Source organism: Moschus berezovskii, chromosome 7 (assembly GCF_049115385.1).
Source record: "Moschus berezovskii isolate FMDL1 chromosome 7, NW_MosBer_1.0, whole genome shotgun sequence".
Taxonomy (NCBI): Eukaryota; Metazoa; Chordata; class Mammalia; order Artiodactyla; family Moschidae; genus Moschus; species Moschus berezovskii.
The window spans coordinates 69718959-69743339 of record NC_142466.1 but is presented as its reverse complement, the minus strand read 5'-3'; the positions used below and the strand labels follow the sequence as shown (position 1 = coordinate 69743339).

At 48.5% G+C, this 24381-nt stretch overlaps 1 protein-coding gene across 1 annotated transcript; it reads right to left on the bottom strand.

Annotated features, from left to right (window-relative positions):
• Positions 1-2205: 2205 nt before the first annotated feature.
• ALDH1B1 (aldehyde dehydrogenase 1 family member B1) lies at positions 2206-3755 on the bottom strand. The gene is given in 5 exon segments (XM_055427893.2): positions 2206-2663; positions 2666-2752; positions 2755-3285; positions 3288-3512; positions 3515-3755. Coding segments are annotated over 5 exon segments (1542 nt in total).
• Between the last annotated feature and the right edge of the window lie 20626 nt (positions 3756-24381).

The window sequence follows — 24381 nt, the reverse complement described above, 5'->3', positions numbered from 1 at the left end:
CAAGTGAAGTCATGCAGGCAGTGTCTACATTTGGCAATGATGCCTGGTTCAACCTTCCTGCTCACACTTGTCTGCATTCAGAGCAATGGTGATGAGTGCTGAGAGTCTGCAGAGGCCGCGCTGATTGGGAATCTGACCTATGTGACTCCTCACTCTCAGAATTTCAGGGTGAAGTGAGGGGCTACAGTCCATAGGGTCGCAAAGAGTCAGACACGACTGAAGCACCTTAGCACACACGCCCGAGGAACCTAGAAGATATCCTTTCCTAGTCCCACTCTGCACTGGGATGCCCTCTACCAAACTCCTCTTTGGTTTAGAAGTATTGAGAAGCAAGTGAGGGATGGATCTTTTAACTTACTGAGATGTTGCACATTAATGATTAGAGGCCCCACCAACGCAGCCACCCAAGCACCCGTGTCCCTACTTCACAAGAAACTTTTGCTATTGTGCAAAGTGTCAACAGCCTCCAAGAGAAATAGGTAAAAGGTGCACTTCAGGGGGCAGTAAGAGTCACTCCAGCCTTAGTCAAATGGAAAAAGGGGACCCTAGGAAGCAGAGATGAGGGGACAAAACAGCCCCTGAATCTACAGGAAGCAGTCTCAGGCCAACTCCAAGGTAAGATACTGAACAAAATCATCTTGATGCCTAGGTAAGACATGGGGTATTAAAGAGATGACGAGGGTGCGTTCACAGGGCTGAGTGGACCTAAAAGTACGGTGAGCCATGGGCAGCATGGTCTAGAAAGATGGAAGACAAGGAGAGAGGGGATCAGCATTGTTTCTGTATCATGCTCTAGCTGACTTTGACTCACTCCCATCAGTTGGGGAATGGAGTTGTGAGACTAACAACAAATGTACTGAACTCTCAGGTCCGAAATTCCTCAAACCCCAGAATGTCAGGATGGCCCTGATGTTGAGTTTGGCTTGAGGGCTGATGTGTTTTGGTGAGAGTTGGAGGGAAAATGTCAGTGGAAGCCCTAAAATGAGACCTCGAATAGACTCGCTCTAGGCAGGAGCTAGCACTTTTATCTGTAGGTCTTAAAGTTGCACTTTGTCACCCAGGTGAGAGAAAACAAAATCAAAACTAGAAATATGCAGGGGATTATTGACTATTGGGGTCCCTTCCATCCCTAAGACTCTGTAAAATGTTCATCAGCAAAAGATTATTGATACAAAATTGATTTGCAAGCAGAATGTGTGAGCTTAATTAATGAATTCACTCTTTTAAAGTATATAATTCAGTGCATTTTAGTATATTTACAAAGTTGTGCAACCATGATCACTAATTCCAGAATATTTCAAACTTCCCCGAAAGAAATCCTATACCCATTAACAGTTATCTCCATTCCCTCCCCACCCCGACTCCTGGCCCCTGGAAACCACTAATATACTTTCTGTCTTATGAACTTGCTTATTCTGGATATTTCCTATAAATGGAATCATACAACATGTGGTCTTATACGTCTGATTTCTTTCACTTCGAGTAATGGTTTCAAGGTTCATCAATATGGTAGCATGTGTCAGCACATCCTTCCTTTTTAAGGCTGAACAGTTTAAGAGACATTCCATGGAAACATTTTGTTTATTCACTCATTAGTTGATTGACATTAGGGCTGTCTGAGATTATTTTAAAGGAATGGTTATATATATGCATTTTCTGTCCACTCTCTTTCAAATTAAGGAAAATCGGTAGCAAAATGAAGTAATGCAAGCAAGTAAACCAGCCAGCAACTGGTACTTAGAAGAAGAAAAGCTTCCTTGATTTCTAGGATATGTCACTGGAGAATGGGACCAAGATCATGGGGTTGAGTTTAAAACTCCTGATGACTTCCAATCCCCTGGAAGAGTCTACCCACTAAGACATCAATTAATTCACCAGGAAGTCCTTGGACCAGCAGGAAGAACTAAGAGCCATGGTCTGGATCAGGGATTTTTTTCTCTTTCAGAGACTCCTAAGGTTTCATAGAAGTAACACATGCCCACCAAGGGTGCTGGGGTGCAGATGGATAGGACTCGGAGTTCAGCCCCCATCCCAGCTTTAACTACAGCAGCTTTCATTTTAATTGCTTTCTTTGTTGCGGTTCCCCCTAAGAGTTCATCTGGCACAAATAAAGGGAGTCCATGGCTAAACAAATGTTTGGCAACCACTGGTAGGTGGCCCTGGTGGCATCCTTGGCCTAGAGCTGGGTCTCCCTGGTAGCTGTTCTTATGAGTTCTTCTGAGGAACCTTGATGGTGACCGTCTTCACCTCTGTGTAGGCCTTAAGCCCATCTTCCCCCAGCTCCCTCCCATTGCCAGATTCCTTAAACCCTCCGAATGGTGTGTGGCAGGTGACAATGTTGTAGGTGTTTACCCACACTGTTCCAGTTTGGAGTGCCCACGTGAAATACATGGCTTTGTCCAGATCCTGGGTGAACACAGCAGCAGCCAAGCCATACCTGGTGTTGTTGGCCCTCTCAATCACCTCCTCAATCTTCTTGAACTTAAACAGTGGCTGCACGGGCCCAAAGATCTCCTCCATGGCGATCCTCATGTCATCTTGCACACCACCAAAGACGGTGGGCTTGATGAAGAAACATTGTTCTCCGAAACGCTCCCCACCGCAGAGAAGTTTTGCCCCCTTCTTCTGGCCAAGCTGGCTATAGCCCAGGATTTGTTCAAGTGTTCCCTGTCCACCTGGGGCCCCTGTTGGGTGTCAAGATCTGATGGGTTCCCAACTCGCCTCTGCTTAGCTTTCTCCATGGTTCTCTCCAAAACTCATCATAGATGGCTTCTTCAATGAAGGTCCAGGAACCCGCAGAGCAGCACCGGCCTGTGTTGAAGAATAGGACCTCGTGGCACTGCTCCACAGCATGGTCCATGTCAGCATCAGCCAACACAATGCTCAGGCTCTTCCTGCCCAGCTCCAGGGTGACTCTCTTGAGGCTGGAATTCCCAGTCGCTTTCTGGATCAGGTGGCCCACCTCGGTGGAGCTGGTGAAGGCAACTTTGTTGATATCCATATGATGGGTGATGGCTGCTCCTGCTGTTGGGCCATAGCCTGTGATGAGGTTCACCACCCCGGGGGGAGAGCCCGCCTCCTTGATGAGGGAGGCCAAGTACAGGGCAGAAAGGGGTGTCTGCTCTGCCACCTTCATGACCACAGTGTTGCCCGTGGCAAGTGCCAGGGCGAGCTTCCAGCTCTGCATGACCAAGGGGAAGTTCCATGGGATTATCTGGCCACACACGCCAACAGGCTCGTGCCAGGTGAAGCAGAAGTGCTCACCATCCATGGGGATGGTCTTGCGTGCCACTTGTCAGCCCAGCTAGCAAAGTACCGGTACACCTTGATTACCTCATCCAGGCCCAAGATATAAGACTCCTGGAAAGGCTTCCCGTTGTCCAGGGTCTCTAGTGAGGCCAAGTAGACATGATCCCTTTCCACCAGGTCGGCCAGGTGGTTCAGCAGCCGGCCTCTCTCCAAGACATCCATCGGGCGCCATAAAGACCCCAGTCGGAAGGCTGCACGGCTGTCTTCACTGCCAGATCCACGTCAGCCCAGTCCCCTTCAGCCACGTGGCCGATGACCTCTCCCGTGGCAGGATTAAGTGTTGGGAAAGTCTTCTTGCTGACTGCATCATGCCACTCATTGCTGATGAACAGTTGGTTAGAGCGGATGTCTGGGTTCGGGATGGGGCTGGGAAGGGCTGCTGCTGAGAAGTACCAGGTGGCAGAGTGGTGCAGGGCAAACAGCCGAGGCACCAGGAAGTGCAGCATGCTGAGTACTCTAGAGAGGGACAGGAGCCAAGGTGAACAGGCAGAAAGAATAAGGGGCCCACAAAGGCCCACCAGCTAAGATGTTCCAAGATTCTAGCATAACGGGGTGCCCCCCCTGAAAACATGGATCCAAAGGGCTACAAAAGCCCTGAAGAACACTTTGGTCCAAGTCTGTTGTGTCCCATCTAGCCTCTGGCTCACTCCTTCACCTCTTCTGGGTCTTGGCTCAAATGTTACCCTCTCAGTAAGGCCTTCTCTGTGTTCTGCTGTGTTTAGTCACTCAGCTGTGTCTGACTTCTTGTGACCCATGGACTGTAGTCTGCCAGGCTCCTCTGTCCATGGGGATTCTCCAGGCAAGAATACTGGAGTGTGTTGCCATGCCCTCCTCCAGGGGATCTTCCCAACCCAGGAATCGAACCCAGGTCTCCCCCATTGCAGGCAGATTCTTTACTGTCCTGAGCCATTAGGGAAGCCCAAGAATACTGGAGTGGGTAGCCTATCCCTTCTCCAGGGGATCTTACCGGCCCAGGAATCGAACCAGGATCTCTTGCAATGCAGGCAGATTCTTTACCAGCTGAGCTATATAGGGAAGCCCAAGGCCTTCCCTAACCACCCTTTATAAAATTGCCCCCTTCTCAGCCCCAGGACTGTCTCTCCCCCATACTGTGCTCTATTTTCCCCCATCTGACATACCAAATAGTATATGTATATGCTTACATGTTTATTGTCTGCCTCTCCCCAGTAAAATGTCAGCTCGATGAGGGCAGGGATTTTTTTCCTGTTTCATCCATTGCTATGTTGTTGATGCCTCGAATTATGCTGGCTACAGAGTAGCTGCTCAGAGGTAGTTATTAAATGATAGATGAAGGAAACATCAAAATATACACTGAGGCTGTTTAATTGACCTAAGGGTGGAGTAAAGACCAGAGGGACTCGGAGGCAGAGCTGTTCTCTGAGAGAGGGGCTTGCTTCACTTCACCTCTGCGCCTCTGTTTCCTCACATGTGAAATGCCTCATGAGGCTACACTGAATGGGCTTGTGTGTATAAAAAGCCTGGCACAACCACCCAGGTCATCAGAGCTTGGCACCCTCAGAAACCAGCCCAGCTCAGCCCTTCAGGCACTGCTTCAGCTTTCCCAGGAGTGCAGTGAGTCTGGCAGCTGGAAAGAAGGCTCTGTTTACTTTGGCCTACAACTCTGAAAACAGTGTAGACTTTATTAAAATGACAACTATAACATGTAAGGGCTTCCCAGGAGGCTCTAGAGGTAAAGAACCCGCCTGCCAATACAGGAGACATAAGAGACTAGGGTTTGATCCCTGGGTCCGGAAGATTCCCCTGGAGGAGAACGTGGCAACCCACTCCAGTACTGTTGCCGGGAGAATCCCATGGATAGAGGAGCCTGGTGGGCTACAGTCCATAGGGTGGCAAAGAGTTGGACACAACAGAAGCAACCTAACACACATACATACACACAACATTTAAACAGTCTATAAAATTTATTCAATGAAATTTAAACAGTATATAAATTTCCTAGATTCGTTGAAGCAGTTACTCTCCAGCTGGGACATCAATCCCTCCACTTTTGCTGGCTTACTTAAGCCTCACCTCACCAGTCCCCAAAATGAATTGCACCTGCCCTACCCCAGCACCCCCCACTCTCTGCCACTGGGGAGGGAGCTGAGGAAAGAACTCATCCAGGAAAACAAGGCTCCAACCAGATCCCTGTGAAAGTCGCTCAGTCGTGTCTGGCTCTTGGCGACCCCATGGACTATACAGTCCATGGAATTCTCCAGGTCAGAATACTGGAGTGGGTAGCCGTTCCCTTCTCCAGGGGAACTTCCCAACCCAGGGATTGAACCCAGGTCTCCCGCATTGCTGGTGGATTCTTTACCAGCTGAACCAGATCCCTGGCCTCACACAAATCAATGCTGCCCAGGAAGCCATCCCGTGGAAAGACACTGAGCCAGCAGACCGTCGGGGTGGACGCAGGTCCACTCAGGACTCTGCCCCATGCTGGGACAGAAGCAGTCGTGGGTCCACAAGGCCTGTCTAAAGAGGGAGGCGTCCCAGGGGAGGTCAAGATGAGGGGAATGGGAGGTTACCAATCCTTGGGGTGGGGGCAGAGGGGCTAAACAGGAGGGAGGGTGTTCACAGACTAAGGCCGGCAAGTCTGCTTTCCTGTCCAGCCAAGGCTGCTACCACTCCAGAGGCCTATGTGGGGTGTGCCCTGGTGCCGCCACCTCCATGCAGAAAGAGGACAGCTCACAGCACACCAAGCTTTACAGTTTGCTGGCCCGTCTTCTCAGCAGTCAACTCCCCAAGTGGCCAACAGCCCTGAAGGGATTTGGGCTTATGATAACCTACGTTCTGGAAGAACGCTGGGGATCAGAGTTTCTGGGATTCACTGGAGACACAGGGCAAGTAAGAACTGGAGTCTCAGCCTGGAACCCACAGCCCTAGTTTTGTGTTTCCTCCCTCCTATGGACAATTTCTCAAAGTTACCTGTATTAGTGACCACTATCAAGGACCGGACCTTTGGGGTCATCCAGGACCAGGTGGCTCCCAGTTTACCCCTTATGCAGAGAGGGTGTGTGTGTCCTGGCCACTCGATAAAGTCAGGGGCTCTCTGCTGGAGTAGGCCGGGTGGACAGGCACAATGGCATCCAGGCACCCGGAAGGTTTCGAGGGTGTGAGTCTCCAGGCCAGATCAAGCGCCAACCAGGGAAGGCAATGGCAAGCCACTCCAGTACTCTTGCCTGGAAAATCCCATGGACAGAGGAGCCTGGTAGGCTGCAGTCCATGGGGTCGCTAGGAGTCGGACACGACTGAGTGACTTCACTTTCACTTTTCACTTTCATGCATTGGAGAAAGAAATGGCAACCCACTCCAGTATTCTTGCCTGGAGAATCCCAGGGACTGGGGAGCCTGATGAGCTGCCGTCTATGGGGTCGTATAGAGTCGGGCACGACTGAAGCGACTTAGCAGCAGCAGCAGTACGGACCCGGGTGCGGGAGGAGCGGTGGGAAACGTGAAGAGGTTCCTACAATGCACGCTGGGGGCAGAAAGGGCGGCCCCCACATGGGGAAGCCGAGACCCGAAGAGGAAGAGTCCACTGCAGGGATGGGAGCTGCGGCCTAACCCGGGGGCCTGCGGGCGGGGTAACTGTCAGTTGCCTGCGGCAGACTGGGGCGCGCGCTCGCGCGCAGATTCGGACTCGCCCAGGTCCAGCCCGGCCTCCGCCGGGATGCTCGCCGGAAGCCCCGCCTCCGAGCTGTCCCGGGGCTCAGCAGCCAATGAAGCTCCGCCTACGCCTGGGAAGCCGCCGACCTCTCGCCCCGCGGCCAATGCTCCTCCCTTCGGGCGCTAGCGGGCGGGGCCTCCTGGGACTGCGAGCGGGAGGTCGGGTAGCGCTGTACCTTCCCCGCGGCCCAGCGTCACCCCTCGACGCCTATCCCCAGCTCCGGTTGCATACCACACCACGCAAGCGCTCTTCTTTCGAGTCAAGACGCTCAGTGGGCCGGACGTCCCAGGTCACAGGAAAGTGGGAGAGTGGACTCCGATTGTATTTTTCCTTTCTCCCTCGCACACGATGCGCCTTGTTAGGGTGCCATCATTTAAACCGCTCCTTAACCTCTTCTATCTCTCCCAGCTCTCTCATTTTTTCCCTGGACTCGTTTGTCTTCCACTCTCATTTCTCTTTCTCACAGTATTTTTAAAAGCTTCATTTATCTTAAGAACATAAAGAATATATGCACAATGTAGAAAGCTTGGAAAACGCAGAAACGTACACAAGAAAACCTTCAATCCTTAACTCAAAATTTGCCATTCACCTTGCTAATATTTTTCCCTCTGCATTTTTCAAAAATTCTTTTAAAAGCAGTGTCCAATATGAATTATATGATGACCTCTATTTAGCTACATTTTAAAAAAATTGTTAAAAAAAATGAACTTTTTCTCACGTCACTAATTAAGGCAAGTATACTGGAGTGGGTTGCCATTCCTTCTCCAGGGGATCTTCCTGACCCAGGGATCAAACCTGCATCTTCTGTGTCTCCTGCATTTCAGACAGATTCTTTACCACTAAGCCAGCAAGGGACAATTAATTAAAAACAACATCATCCTCTCCAGTGTGGTGTAGATTTCCACAGCAGGGTGGGTTGTTGATGGACATTTAAATTTTGTCTCCATCTTGTGGTTGCTGTGAAGGATGCCACGCATGTTAAGTCACTTCAGTTGTGTCCAACTCTTTGGGACCCCCATGGACTGTAGACCACCAGGCTCCTTTGTACATGGGATTCTCCAGGCAAAGATACTGTAGTGGATTGCCATGCCCTCCTCCAGGGGATTTTCTGGACCAGAGGATCAAACCTGTGTTTCCTGTGGCTCCTGCATTGCAGGTGAATTCTTTACCACTGAGTCACCGGGGAAGCCCCATCAGTCAGTTCAGTCGCTCAATCATGTCCGACTCTTTGCGACCCCATGAATCGCAGCATGCCAGGCCTCCCTGTCCATCACCAACTCCCAGAGTTCACTCAAACTCATGTGCATCGAGTCGGTGATGCCATCCAGCCATCTCATCCTCTGTCGTCCCCTTCTCCTCCTGCCCCCAGTCCCTCCCGGCATCAGGGTCTTTTCCAGTGAGTCAACTCTTTGCATGAGGTGGCCAAAGTATTGGAGTTTCAGCCTCAACATCAGTCCTTCCAATGAACACCCAGAACTGGTCTCCTTTAGGGTGGTCTGGTTGGATCTCCTCGCAGTCCAAGGGACTCTCAAGAATCTTCTCCAGCACCACAGTTCAAAAGCATCAATTCTTCGGTGTTCAGCTTTCTTCACAGTCCAACTCTCACATCCATACGTGACCATTGGAAAAACCATAACCTTGACTAGACAGACCTTTGTTGGCAAAGTAATATCTCTGCTTTTTAATATGCTTTCTAGGTTGGTCATAACTTTCCTTCCAAGGAGTAAGCGTTGTATGCTAAATCCTGAACTTCCATCTGTCAATCACTTCATCTCCACTACACCCTCCTGCTTGTTGGAGAGGTTGGAAAGCTGCGAGGTTGTTTAGTAACAAGGCTGGTAGGCCACATCCATCTCATTCTGGCAGTCAGTCCTGAAGGTCAAGTACTCCCTGATTCTCCCTCCCTCTGGCCAGTTCAGCAATTTTTGCCAGCACCCAATATCTGTATTAAATCTCAACCTCTCCACATGTTAAGAGTCTTCATATTTTCTTGTTTGAACCTAATTCACATAATTCTTTCCTTAAGCTACATCTCTGTGAAACCTCTTTTTACCATGTCATCCTAAGGATGTTCACAGTCCTTGCTGCAAAATTTGGTTCTTCACTAAAAACATTTTATCTTATGTCTTGCCACATCTATGTTCATGTTTTCCCAACAACCATATGGCCCCTTGCAAAAACCCTTCTGTCTCCCCTTATAGGCTTGGCTAGCCTAGCACCCCTTGGGCACTTGACATGGCATTCACTCCATGGTGGATTGACTCAAGGATTATTTGTCAGTCATTAACAGGCTTCATTGATAGAGGCAGTGAGTCCATGACAAAGCAAGTATCAGTCTTCATATGGTCAGACTGCTTGGAAAGCTGTGGTAGGTGTGAGAGGCTAGTAGCAAAGAAGAAGTGGCCCCTGGGGAGAGGTTGAAGACTGTGTCCTGTGAGAAGCAGCTGAAGGAACTGGGGGTGTCCACCCCTTAAAGCTCAAGGAACAGGACTGCACCCTCCAAATCTCCAAAGGGCAAAAGCAGACATAGTCTGAGGGGTCCTAGAAGATGGAGCCAGACCCATGAGGGTAAGTTACCTGGGGCAGAGGAAGAACCTCATGACAAAGCAGAGCTGGCCAAGGTTGTGTGGGAGGGGCTGCCTTGGAAGGTAGTGAGCCCCTCATTACTGGAGAAGAAAAAAAGGGTAATAAAACCACTTGGCAAAATTCTGTAGAGGAGAATACCAAATAAGGGCTGAACTAGACAGGTGGTTCCCAAACTTAGTTGTGCATCAGAATTGCCTGGGGACCATAATTTAAAAAATAAGAACAAAAAACTTTATAATCTCCCTGGATTTACCTTTAAGAGATTCTAAATTATTAGATGTTGGCTGCAACCCAGGAATTTTTTAAGTTTCCCATATGCTTCTGATGCACAACTATATTTAGGAAGCATTAGCCTAAGTGGTCTTTGGGATTCTATGACTCCATCACGGATGGTTTTCATAAAGAGACTTATTGAGGGAATGTTTTATCTGCATTTAGATTGCATTCAGCAGGTCCACCCCTGACATTTCAATGCCAGCTGTGGCTGGCATTGGAAGTCACCAAAGTAGTTGGTCCTGCTGAAAGGCATTTGTAAAAACATGCAAAAATTAAAAAAACAAAAAATTTCCACAATGCTTGACATTTATGATGTGGAGAGAAGGATGAATGTGCAATAACTCAGGGTAAAATGCACAGATAACTTTTGCAGAAGGAATATTTTAGATTCATCTTTTTAATTAACAAAAAATCCAGGCCTCTTAGATGAATATTGAGCCTGGAGCTCCTGTGAGTGTTTAGACTAAAAGAATTGAAGGGAAATGGTGAGATAACACAAGCCACAGTCAGGACATTGTCAGCAAGGAATGTCATCCAGGGATTTGTTTACACTGCCCTGATGGGGGAAGAGAAGCTGTTTCTTTCCTTCAAGGTTTTGAAGCCTTGGATGTCTAGGAAGTTATTGGAGAAGATTCCAGGCTTAGAGATAATGAACAGATTTCAAACAAAAAGACATGTAAGCTGCCCTGAACATTGATTCTACACTGAACATAGCAGGTTCCTCTGTTCTCAGCATTTGAACTGAAGATGGAAGACCCGGTCAAGACCCCGAGAGAGTTGCAGGGAATGGAAGTTTAAAAATAAAGGTGCATGTAAAAGCAAACCAAAATATACCCCCACTTTTTCTCCTAAGTGATCCTCCACATTCTACTAAATTTACACTCTGTGTACATGAACTAAATCTGAATGTTGCCAAACCAAGCCACAAATTCAGTTTCCCTCTCACCTGCCTGGCTTCCTTGCTCACTCCCTCCCACACAAGCATGCAACCAACATTGAGATGGAAGACATGGCAGCACTCGGCACCTGCAGTTAAGAATCCTGAGGCAGGGAGGTTTGGGAGGTAGGGAGGTGATCCTGGTTTATATGGGGGCTCCAGTGTAATCACAAGGGTCCTCATCAAAGAGAGACAGGAATGTCAACATCAGAGATGTGATGATGGAATCAGAGGTTGGAGTGATGCAGCCACAAGCCAAAGAACTCAAGCAGTGGGGAAAAACAAGGGAACAGTTTCCCCTTAGTATCTCCAGAAGGGTCTGCCAACACCTTGATTTTGCGCAGTGATACTCATTTCAGACTTCTGAGTCCCCAGAACAGTAAGATAAAGTTTGTGTTGCTTTTAAGACACTAAATTTGTAATAATTTGTTACAGCTAACAAATGGAAAACTAATACATTGATTTACTCATTGATAGTCCTTGTAAGGATTTGGGTTTATGGCTGCTGGCCTAGCTGGAGCAGGTCAGGTGGCCAACAGTATTCTGTTGTTTAGACACACCATAATTATGGTGGACATCATTTCTTTTGCCTGCCCAGCATTCCTTTCTTTTAAAAACACACCCCCTCTCCTGCCTCTCCTGCGAAGTACTAAAGAGCCCCTATATGAAAGTGAAAGAGGAGAGTGAAAAAGTTGGCTTAAAGCTCAACGTTCAGAAAACAAAGATCTAAAATCATGGCATCCAGTCCCATCTGCTGCTGCTGCTGCTGCTAAGTCACTTCAGTCGTGTCCGACTCTGTGTGACCCCATAGATGGCAGCCCACCAGGCTCCCCCGTCCCTGGGATTCTCCAGGCAAGAACACTGGAGTGGGTTGCCATTTCCTTCTCCAATGTGTGAAAGTGAAAAGTGAAAGTGAAGTCGCTTAGTCGTGTCCGACCCATAGCAACCCCATGGACTGCAGTCCACCAGGCTCTTCCATCCATGGGATTTTCTAGGCAAGAGTACTGGAGTGGCTTGCCATTGCCTTCTCCATCCAGTCCCATCACTTCATGGCAAATAGATGGGGAAACAATGGAAACAGGAAGAGACTATTTTCTTGGGCTCGAAAATCATTGCAGATGGTGACTGCAGCCATGAAATTAAAAGATGCTTGCTTCTTGGAAGAAAAGTTATGACCAAGCTAGACAGTATATTAAAAAGCAGAGACATTACTTTGCCAACCTAGGTCTGTCTAGTCAAGGCTATGGTTTTTCCAGTAGTCATGTATGGATGTGAGAGTTGGACTATAAAGAAAGCTGAGCACTGAAGAATTGATGCTTTTGAATTGTGGTGCTGGAGAAGACTCTTGAGAGTCCCTTGGACTGCAAGGAGAGCCAACCTGTCCATCCTAAAGGAAATCAGTTCTGAATATTCATTGGAAGGACTGATGTTGAGGCTGAAGCTCCAATACTTTAGCCTCCTGATGTGAAGTACTGATGCTGGAAAAAGTACTGATGCTGTGAAGGCGGGAGAAGGGTTTGACAAAGGATGAGGTGGTTGGATGGCATCACCAACTCAATGGACACGTGTATGAGTAAACTCCAGGAGTTGGTGATGGACAGGAAGGCCTGGCGTGCTGCAGTCCATGGGGTTGCAAAGAGTCAGACGTGACTGAGCGACTGAAGTGAACTGAACCGAACTGAGCTCTCCTGCTTTCACCAACAATATTTCTGAGTCAGAACTACCCATCGTAGCATTCTGCAAAACAAGAGAGATCTCGTTACACCTTGTTAACTATAAATGCCTTCTTTTCTGTGTGTCTAACAAGCCACCCAGTGATGCCAATGCTGCTAGTGCCAAGCCCATGCTCTGTGTAGCAAGGGTGGAGAATGATGTCTGAAAGACTAGTAGAGCCCCACTGAATGAAGAGGCAAGTTCAAGTTGCAGGTAATAGGGATAGGCATGTGCTCAGTCCTGGAGGTGAGAGGGGTCAGAGTGTATTCAAAGAACTGGGAGAAGACAAGTGGGACAGAAGCAAGAAGCACAAAGGGATGGATGGTTCTGGAAGAGGCTGGAGGCATGGACAGGGACCAGACCACATAGAATTTTAGAGGCCTGGGTAAGAACCCTGACTCCTGGGCCAGACTCACTGGATAAATCTAACATGGTCCCACCTGGAGGAACTGAGAAGACAGCAGAGAGACTGATCCAAACAAAATGAACACAATAAATCGTCTTATTCCTCTAAGAGATATTAGCATCTGGTTCTGTGGAAGCACAAAGGGGCTTCCCCGGCAGCACAGTGGTAAAGAATTTGCCTGCCAAGCAGGAGACCCAAGTTTGCTTCCTGGATCGGGAGGATCCACTGGAGAAGGAAATGGCAGCTCATTCCAGTATTGTTGCCTGGGAAATCCCATGGACAGAGCAGCCTGGCGGGCTACAGTCCATGGGACTGCAAAGAGTCGGACCCGAATTCATGACTAAACCACCACCACCGCCAGCGGGTGTGAAGTGATATCTCACTGAAGTCTGTGGAAGCACAAGGAGAGAGCCCAGATTCCCTCCTCCTGGGACTTCTTGGGAGAAGATGACCTTTCAGCTGAGCCATGTATTAGTTAGAATCAGTTCAGACACACATGATTAAACAGAGGTTTTCAACTGTGGCTGTGTGTCAGCATCACCTGGAAAGCTTTCTGAAACACTTCTGCCTGAGAAACACTCCAGACCGATAGAACTGGAATTCCCTCAGGATTGTACTGTGTTGTCTGGTTTTTGCTGTTGTTTCATTTTGTTTTGAAGTTCCTCTATTGATTCTAATATGTAGCCACACTCATGAACTACTAACTTAAGAGAAAATTCAAAATAAAAGTGGCTTAAAGAGAAGTCTATCTTTCCCTCACTTAAAAAAGTCTGGAAACAGACTGTCTAGAGTAGGGCAGGGGGCCCAGCTCTGTCTTCCTTTCAACAGTAGAGGATCCTACTAAACTTTTAAAGAAAAGGAGACCAGTTAACATGATCCCAATCCCATTTGCGATTTGAAAAGATCATAGTGGCTGAAGCATGTGTGTCCTCTAGTTTCTTGGGAAAAAGTTATGTTACCAAGAACAGCAGGTGTTGATAATTATTAAGCTGGCTACTAATGGGCACAAGGGATTCATTATACTCTTTCTCTGTGTGCGTGTATTTAAACTTGCTCATAATAAAAAGTTTAAAAAAATTAAGAAAAGGTTATGTTACCACATCAATAGGATGTGTTCTCCTGGTTCAAAGCCTTTGTAATGGATCTGTCCCTTCGTGACCCTTATGAATGGCCCCAAGGGGTCCATGTCTTTCTAAATCCACAGTTAATTATTGGACAGCAATCACAGAACCAGACAAGAGTTGTGCAAAGGGCATGGGGATTGGACTGAGAGCCTGGCTCCTGGTCCCCCCACCAGCCTCTCTATGTGACCTTGGGCAACTTCCTCTCTCTTGGCCTTGACCTTCTCCACTATAAAAGGAGGGGCTATGAGATGGACAAAAGAGCTATCATGTGACCAGGGCCCCAGAAAGTTCTAGTAAAGCTGCTAATTGTTAGCAGGGTCCTTGGACCACAAAGTTTGCACTCCAAATACATGCTTTCTTATGAAACCTGGTCAGCTGACTTTCCCGTCCTGTTGTCTTCGTTGGATCTGGGCCATGATGAGGCAATGGTTGAAGCACAAAGAGTTGGCAGGGACAAGTGTATCCTCACACACTTGCTTGTTGGGTGAACCTGGTACGCTACCCCGCTGTCAATGACACACAGTGCGTTTTGCCGACAAACTCAGCAGGGCCTCTTGGATCCAGCAGTGTCCAACTCCTAGGTAATCAGAGGAGGAGAGCAGGGATGAAGAGCTGCCCGGGAGGCCCTTGCCTTTCACCTCTGCCTCCAGTCAGCTCTCTATAATTCAAAGACTGTTTCCTCAGCACAGCCCTCACCAGGCCCCGCAGTTCCCACACTGACAAGCATCCAGCATCCATTATCCCTCACTCACTCAGCTTCTGCTGCTGACAACCCTGTCACAGAGGCCCTGGCCATGCCTCTGTGAATCAGCCGCCATCCCCATCCTCAGGTCACTCACAGGCTGGGGAGGCAGAAAGACACAGAAACTGGCATGCTTCTCTCACATGGCAGAACACAAAGAAATAAGAGATGGAGCAAAACAAATCTGGGAAAGTCTGGGAAGGCTTCCTGGAAGAGGTGATACTTGGGCTGAGTCTTGAAACTTGAAAAGGGTTGGGGGAGAGATGCCGTTTCTGGAAGACACAGTTGCATGTACTAAAGGCCAGAGATGAATGGCAGCTTGGTGGCTCAGGGAGCCGTGAGTAGCTCCTTCTGGCTGGTACCTGTAGTGTGATGGGCAGGGAGGGGAGCAGTGAGAAAGCCAAGGCTGGAACACTTAGAGGGACAGATCACAAAGGGCCTGAAGTGTCGTGCTAAAGGTCTTAATGTCATTCTGAGGAGGCACAGAAGGACTTTAAGGCAGGAGGGTTAGAGAGAGAACCTTTTAATTTCATCAGATCCCGTGGCAGTGAGTGAAGATTAGGTTTAGCTCTGAGTGACAGAAACTCTAATAACAGTGGCAAGAGTTGATTTCTCTAAATAAGTAAAAGAATCCCAGAGGTAAGCAGTCTAGGAAGGTGATAAATGATCCTCAAGGATACTTGCCCCCTTCTGATTCATCATTTGGTCATCCTTAGCAGTGAGCATTATCTTCACGGCTCAAGAAGTACTGCATCCGTACTTCAGGTGGCAGAAAGGAGGGAGGAAAGGAAAACAAAAAGGCAAAGAATGCATGCCAGTTGCTTTTAAAAAGAAGGGTCTCTGTGGAGAAATGTACTGACAACATGGCATCAGTCAGGCACTCCTGCCCCACTCGCTCATGGCCTCTTAACTTAGGCTCTGTAAACAACGATATTGCTGGCCTTGGTAGCACTGTGCCTGTGTGACCCCTTGGCCATGAGTCACTTTTGTCCTGTCTTAGTATATCAGTAGTCTTTGAAGACTCCCAGCTGCTGCTGCCCAGAGAGAATAAACACGTCTACAGTCCCCACGGCTCCTCGAGTCTTCTTCCAGCTTTCCTGGTCGTGCCTTAACTTCCCTGGGTTCAGTGAAGCATGTGGTCAGCAAGATAGTCTCCAAAGCTGCCCCGAAACATGTATACTTTCATCCCATTGGTGAGAACTTAGTCACATGGTACGGCTAGCTGCAGTGGAGGCTGGGAAAGTAGTCTTCATTTTGGGTGGTCATTTTGAGGGCTTCCATTTCTGTGACTGTGGAAAGGCAGACATGGGGGATAACTAGGAGTCTACAGACCCTTCTGCTGTGAAGACAAGTGTTAGCAATTTCACTGACAAATAAGGACACTGAGGATCAGAGAGAGAAAATGACTGACTAGAAGTGGGACATTTGGAATTGCAAAGCTTGACTGGGAATGCCACACTCTTAAGCACCAGGCAAGCGACTGTAGATGACTGGCCCAGGCTGAGTCTCTCCTCTCCAAATCTGGTTCCAAAGATCTTGCCAGGCATCTGCCTCTGAGTGTCATCCAGCAGGAGCAGCCCCTACCAGAGAGGATTCCCAGGATGGTTAATCCTGCCCCTGGCCTCACAGAATCAGGGACAGATCAGGGAACGAGGGGACTGTTAGAGCTTCAGGTCCAACCTCATCATTGTGCAGATGTGGAGACTGAGGCCCAGAGGGGCAAAAGGATTTCTGCAGGTCCTACAGGGAATCCATGGGGAGGAGGGGGCTGGACGAGCATCTGTAATAAGGACCCACAGGGGGCACACACAGTCTTATCTATTGTTCCCCTGGTGCCAGGTGTCACATTTAAACAACCTTTCAGATAGGCTGCATCCTAATTAAGGCATCGACTGCAGGTTGGTGAAACTGCCTCAGGGATGGAATAAGAAAGGTGTTTCCCGCTGCACATCTGTTCATATGGATTATGTATGGGTCATGGAATAGTCCTTCCCCAGAACAGAGTGATGTATCTCCACAATGAGGACAATGGAACCACAGAGGAGAGAGGGCATGAGTGTAATGGGCAGAGCCCAGGCTGGGGGGGTGGGGGGGCAGAGGCCTGGATCCCAGGCTGCCTGCCTCATTGTGCTGTCTGGATCTAACTGTCCATGGAATGAGAGGATTAGGCTAGATCACTGACCCAAATGAAATCTTAACGCAGAAGGCCAATGTCAAGCTAGGTAAAAAGAAGCAGCTTGACAGACCACACCCCTGGTGACACCAAGACAGTTCCAGGAGCCTGTGGCTCCATGGTCCTTCCCAGCTATGCCCCTGGGCCGAGGCAGTCTAGGAATATTGATGAGGAAGGGACAGCAAAAAGTGACGGGGGGCAGTGTGGCCGCCACCTGTCCTGGTGAGAGTCCTCCTTGGGGTTGGAGGACAGTTGGTCTGTCATCTTAGGGCCAAACTTTTGGACCAGATGACCTGCTAGAAGGAGAGTCAGGAGACAGCTCAGGGGTCCCTGGCTGGGAGGGGGCCTCATTCCCAGCTGCACACTGAATGCTCCCACAAGCTCGGCCCTACTCTGGGGTATAAAGGGTGGGGGAGGCTCCTCAGAGAGCCAGTATCAAGACTGGGAAGTACTTGAACCCATGGAGGGGCCTAGGCACACTATTCAACACACTGACTTACATAATATCCAGCACTGACATCACATATGAGCCTGGCTCTAATTCTTCTATGACTTGTTCTCACGTCCCCCTCACTTGGACAGGCATTGCTCCTCTGGATGCTGAATCATGGGAAGCTTTGGTGAGGGGGCAGGGTCCTAGGGCAGGGATTGGGAGGCTAGAGTGGAGGTGAGCTACTGGGGGCTTAGATATCAACTGCTTACAAACTGGTAAGTGATCATTTCATTTTAAAGCACGTATATGGCAGTACTGGGGCTTCCCAGGTGGTGCTAGTGGTAAAGAACCTGCCCCAATGCAGGAGACATAAGAGACGAGGGTTCAGTCCCTGGATTGGGAAGATCCCCTGGAGAAGGGCATGGCAACCCACTCCAGTATTCTTGCCTGGAGAATCCCATGGACAGAAGAGCCTGGCAGGCTACAGTCCATGGGGTCACACAGAGTCGGACACGACTGAAGTGATTCAGCACGTACACACACGGCAATACTAGTCCTTTTCAGCTGAAAATGAGTCCTGCCTTTTCATTCAGGACTTGAGTCTAAGGGGTTCATCACTGGGATGGGATGACTATGAATTCATAGTATTGTCACCGTGACTATACGGGACAGGAGACTGGATCACCTCAAGCCAGGCAAAGCAACACTAGCAGGCCAGGCAATACATGGCAGAGTAGGACAAAGAGGCAGTCTCCACGTCCAGAAGCCCCTACATCTGTGGCCTTGGACCTGCAATTAACTGCCTGCTGGGGACAGATCAGCGCCTGTAATAGGCATGTTTATTTAACAGGCTTCCTGACTCGAAATACCCAGAGGGAAAAAGGATAATTCAATCTTGTTTTCAAGCAAAAACAAAACAAAGCGGGGGAGGCCGGGTAATGAGGGGGCTGAACCATCCTCCTGCTACAAGGCTGAGGCTGGAATCTCAGACTGCCTTCCACCTAGCCTATGTCAGACCTCAAGTGGGGACAAAGGAATGGCTATACTAAGGCCGGTGGTTTATTCACCAAGTAGCCTTTGCAAACCTGTTTCATCATTATCTCTTCATAATCACCACCGTCATTTTCTGCTTCCCAGACCAGCGGTTGTGGCAGAGAGTACCCCATCCCACCCCTAAGGTACAGGCTTCGAGCCCCACAAAACCTGGGTCTGCTCTGCTTGTCTCCTGATTCCTGCTCCCAGGGCTTGCAGCCTCTGGGTTCCCTTCCCAAAGCTCTCTCCACTGGGAAACTGTTTCCTCCCTCTACCTGAAGAGCACTGAGGAGCACAGAAGAGGAAAGGCAATTATTTTTGAAAACTTGAGGTCACCCCTTCAAGGCAGCCTCTGAGTCCATAGGAAATCAAGCTCTTGGTCTTAAAACCAGAAGGATTTTTTAAAATTCTGATCTGCCTGCCAGACAGGCCCTTTCCTTCCGGAATATGTATAAATGGGTCATTTCTTGCAACCTTAAGGCAATGCTAGGAGCAAGACACTTGCTTAGTGACACTTCCCTCTGCTTTGAGTGTGGCACTGGATCCTCGCAAAGCCAGAGAGACCTCTGATTACACCTCATCTGCTTAGACCCAGAGTGTGAAGGCTTGTGTACTCGAAAATGTCACCGTGTCATTGATCAACTGAGCCTTCCTATTTTTCCTCAAAATTTTGAAAGGGGATAGAAGGGGACACTGAAAGATGGTAATGATCTAAGATGATCCATCTGCCTAGATTGAAATAATAATTAATATTTACTGAGGGCTTACTGTGTGCTGAGTACTTCACGCGGACTACCCGATTTGGGGCTCCTCACACCCATGTGATGGATACTTAACTACAATTTCTATCTCAGAGGAGGAACAGATTTAGAGAGGGGTTGCTCAGCCTGGCTGCAAGTGAGAATCACCAGGGGGGCTTATAAAAATACTCATGCCCAGACCCTACCCCAGACAAGCTAAATCAGAGTCTAAACATGGGGACTGACCACAAGTATGATTTTAAGTACTCCAGGGATTCTAATGCATATCAGAGTCAGAAGAAAAGAGGGAACTATTAATTTGCTCAAAGTCACTCAACTCTTGAGTGGTGGATTCTAACCCAGGATGTCCGACTCACCCAGCCTCACTTGAACATGCTGGAAATCAGGGTTGGTCAATGCTCTCCCAGAAGAACTGGGAGTTTCAGGTTCCTTCTCACCTTAACAACAAAGGTATATGTGAGCCTGAAACCTCCAGCACTTACAGCTCTGGAAGCAGAGGTGATATTTATTTCCTGCTGGAAACTTTCCTGATTGTTTACACAATGTATATGACACTGTGTCTTATTTGCCATTGCTGCTGTAACAAATTACCATCAACTTGTGGTTGGAAATAATAACAAATTTGCTCTCTTATGACTCTGGAAGTCAGAAGCCTGAATCAGTTTCACTGACCAAAATCAAGTTCTTTAGGGCCATACTCCTTCCTGCCTCTTGAGAATCCTGTATGCAGGTCAGGAAGCAACAGTTAGAACTGGACATGGAACAACAGACTGGTTCCAAATAGGAAATGGAGTACGTCAAGGCTGTATATTGTCACCCTGCTTATTTAACTTCAATGCAGAGTACATCATGAGGAACGCTGGGCTGGAAGAAGCACAAGCTGGAATCAAGATTGCCAGGAGAAATATCAATAACCTCAGATATGCAGATGACACCACCCTTATGGCAGAAAGTGAAGAGGAACTAAAAAGCCTCTTGATGAAAGTGAAAGAGGAGAGTGAAAAAGTTGGCTTAAAGCTCAACATTCAGAAAACTAAGACCATGGCATCTGGTCCCATCACTTCATGGGAAATAGATGGGGAAACAGTGGAAACAGTGTCAGACTTTATTTTTTTGGGCTCCAAAATCACTGCGGATGCTGATCGCAGCCATGAAATTAAAAGACACTTACTCCTTGGAAGGAAAGTTATGACCAACCTAGATAGCATATTAAAAAGCAGAGACATTACTTTGCCAACCAAGGTCTGTCTAGTCAAGGCTATGGTTTTTCCAGTGGTCATGTATGGATGTGAGAGTTGGACTGTGAAGAAAGCTGATCGCCAAAGAATTAATGCTTTTGAACTGTGGTGCTGGAGAAGACTCTTGAGAGTCCCTTGGACTGCAAGGAGATCCAACCAGTCCATTCTAAAGGAGATCAGTCCTGGGTGTTCATTGGAAGGACTGATGGTAAAGCTGAAACTCCAATACTTTGGCCACCTCATGTGAAGAGTTGACTCATTGGAAAAGACTCTGATGCTGGGAGGGATTGGGGGCAGGAGGAGAAGGGGACAACAGAGGGTGAGATGGCTGGATGGCATCACCGACTCGATGGACATGAGTTTGAGTGAACTCCGGGAGTTGGTGATGGACAGGAAGGCCTGGCGTGCTGTGATTCATGGGGTCGCAGAGAGTCGGACACGACTGAGCGACTGAACTGAACTGAGTGCCGTGGATGAGAGTTACAGTCATCCTACTTCACCCTGTTTTAAAATACTAACTACAAATTGTTAACACCCTTTGCAAGCCAACAAATACAGATTTGACTGGTGGCACCTGTTTTCATCCTTTCTGATGGAGAGAATCCAATCAACAGAAAAGCTGAGGGTTACGATAGGAGGATTTCCTGTCTTTTGCTGAGGAGTCTAGGAGTAGCTCTAACAAATGGCCCAAATCTTTCTAAGTTGTCTGCTTCCACCCAATACCCACCTCTAAAGTTTGCGAAACAGGTATCACTGCCCCCATTACCCTCACCAGATCACCATGAGGATGTATTGATAAACATCTGCAGATCATGCAGGGAAGAGAGTTGTAAATATACAGTAATCATGGGATGGATCAGCATTATACCCAAGGCCATGATTCCTATGTCAGCCTTTGGCACAACACAAATCCTCTGCCATCCAGGAGTTCTAACTTCAGCCCAGAGGTCCTTCCTGTGCCCGTGAGGCCCCCCAGACTTTCCAAGGGTCACCCTCTGCTCCTGACCATAGTCTTGGCTTTGACCCAATTCCCCCCACTGCCTCCAGTCCTCACCAACTCCTCCCCTTGCAGCTGCCTTGATGAGTCAGGCATTCCCCCACCCGCTGCCAGCATCCCAGTCATATGCCTTCTTAAATCTGTCACAGTCTCAGAAGCCTGTCTGGAACCCACCATGCTCACCCTCTACCTCACCACTCCTCTAAGGTCCTCTGGGACGACTGAAGTCAGAGAGACCTGACTGCATCCTGAGTCTGCCTCTTACCAGATAAATAACCTGAGGCATATCACTTAACCTCTCTGTGCCCTGATTGCCACATCAGTGGAAGGGGAATATCTTAAATTCTTATCACCTGAGGTAGGTATAAGGAGTAAATGAAATAAAGCACTTGGAGACTGTTAAGCTCACTACCAGATGGGAGATTTAAGGCCCAGAGAAGTAAAGGCACCGGTCCATGGTCACACAGCATGTCTGTAGAAGAGGTGGAAACTGAATTCGTGTTTCCTGGGTCCCAGGCCTGACCTCCGCACACTGCCTGGGAGGGGTTTCTGCTGGGTTGTGCAGACCAGTGAGAGATTTCAAGTCAGGCCCCAGGAGGAATTAGAGAGAGGACCAAGTGAGAGGTCCATTTCTAGTCCTAACAAAAGGTAGCAGTTCTCTTTTTAATGAAAGCCAATCACATACTAGGGGTGTGTATGGATTTGTGTTTAATCGCCAGTCCTGCCCAACTCTTTTGTGACCCCATGGACTGTAGCCTGCCAGACTCCTCTGTCCATGAATTTCCCAGGCAAGAATATTGGACTCGGTTGCCATTTCCTTCTCCAGGGGATCTTCCTAGCCCAGGGATTGAACTCACATCTTCAGCACTGCAGGCAGGAAGATTCTTTACCACAGAGACATCAGGGAAGCCCCATGCTTAGGGTTACTATATGCTTCATAGTCATGAACTCTTCCCTCAAAAGGAAGCAGTCATTTTACAGGAGAGGACACCGAGGCTCAGAGAGATCCACAAGCCTTGTGAGTGGTGGAGCAGGAGCTCCAGGTAGATGCTAGGCTGTTGCCTGCAATGGGGTTAGGTTCCTTGCACCTTCTTAAACCAGCGTCTAAGTATGTGGGTGCTGGTGGGGTGGGGGTGGCTGGGCCTCCTTTTCTAGGACAGGCAACTGTATCCCAGTTGACCCTTTCAGAAAAACCTTCTCTCTCTGAAAACCTCCATCTTTCCTTCCACACCCTTCCCCTGCCTTCACCTTTGCTTTTCTTTCACCTCCACCAGGGAGCTTTGCTAGGAAGAGCTCACTCTGGTGTTGGGAATCTCCTTTCCTATTCCTGGTCTCACTCTACCTGCTTTCCTAACCTGGCTTTGGGCATTTCTCTTCTTTGCTCTTGACCTCAGTTTCCTGATCTGCACACGGATTACAGTGAAGGCTGTTAAGTGACCCTATCTCTCTTTTCCTAGCATTTCCTTCTGCTCCATGCAAGGGAGACTCAGCTGGGGGTAGAATCAAAAGGAATGCAAATGAACACAACATTGTAAATCAACTGTACTTCAATAAAATAAAAATTTTAAAAGAGGAAAGCAAATGGATTGGAGTAATTCACCAGGGAGTGAATGGCTAATAGCTACACCTCTGCCCCCCATTACTTACATTAGCCTTAAAAACAAAAGCAAAATAAACAAGGGGGTGAATCATTCTGGTGGCATTGCATCTGGACTGAAGAGAAAAGGGAATTACTCTGGCACCGAGGAAGACAAGAGAGTTTGGGACCAGAAACCTCTTCTCCACAGCCTGAGGCAAGACTTCAGGGTCTGGAATCAGACTGAGCTGAGGTTCTATCCGCTCTGCCGCAGATGGGGCTTTGTGGCTTTGGCAAGTTAGTAACCTCTTTGAGCCTCCTTTTCCACATCTGTAAAATGCAGTGACAGCCCCTGCCTCTGACTGGTAATGAGCTCTGAACTACTAGCCTCGGTGGGGTACCCAGCTCCTAGCAGAGCTCCCAGTGGGTGCCCAGGTGTAGGCTCTCCTATCTTCTTTTCTTCTTTCCACTCCTGAATATAGATCTCGTCCCCTTTCTACCCCCAGGATCTGGGTGTGTTGGCCAGGAGTGGGATAGACTAGGGGAAAAGAGGCAGTCTGTCCTGGCCATACAGGATAGGAAGATGGTGGGGGACCTCCCTTGCAGAAGCCCCTAGCCCCACATTCTCTGACTGGGTGCAGATATTGAAAGCTGAGGGTTGGCAGTGGGACAGGCCTGGCTGCAGGCTCTGGGGTGCCAGGCGGGGTGGAGGGGGAAGCAGCTTGCCTCTAGGAAAATTGGCTTAGCTCACTGCTTTGTTTAGCTTCAAACATTCAACTTCTCGCTTCTATTTGAAAACCTGCGTCTGATGTGATGGCCTGGCAGCTGGTGAGAAATGGAAGCTGCATCTGGGCCTCTGAAGACTTGGCTGTGTGTGTGTGTGACAGCTCAGTCTTCTCTGAGCCTGGGACCTCATTCATTCACCCACTCACTCACTCATCCATCAAACATCCCTGCTAAATGCTGACATCCAGCTGGTAAGCTAGATCCACATGGCCCCTGCCCTCAGAGCACAGGTTCTTATAGGGGAGGGACCCTTGACAGGTCTTTAGTCAAACCACCGGTATAAAGGTCGAGGTCGTTAATTTTTCTCAAGGCATGGAATACTCTACCATCAAGGTGGGTGATAGGCCTTAACCAGATGGAAGGGGTTGGTGAATTTAAAGTGTGTCTGCTAGTCCATTCATCCAACAACTATTTACATTTACTCTGTGTCAGCATATACTACTCAGTGGAACTGTCACCCTGCTTGCCAAGAAGTCCTTGAGGGCTGTGCGGACGTATTAATATGATTATCCTTCTCTGGACCCTCCCAGCTGGTTGTACAATAGGAACTCAGATTCTGAGACTGGAATGGGAAGCCATGCAGAAAAGCAGAGAACCCTTCTTG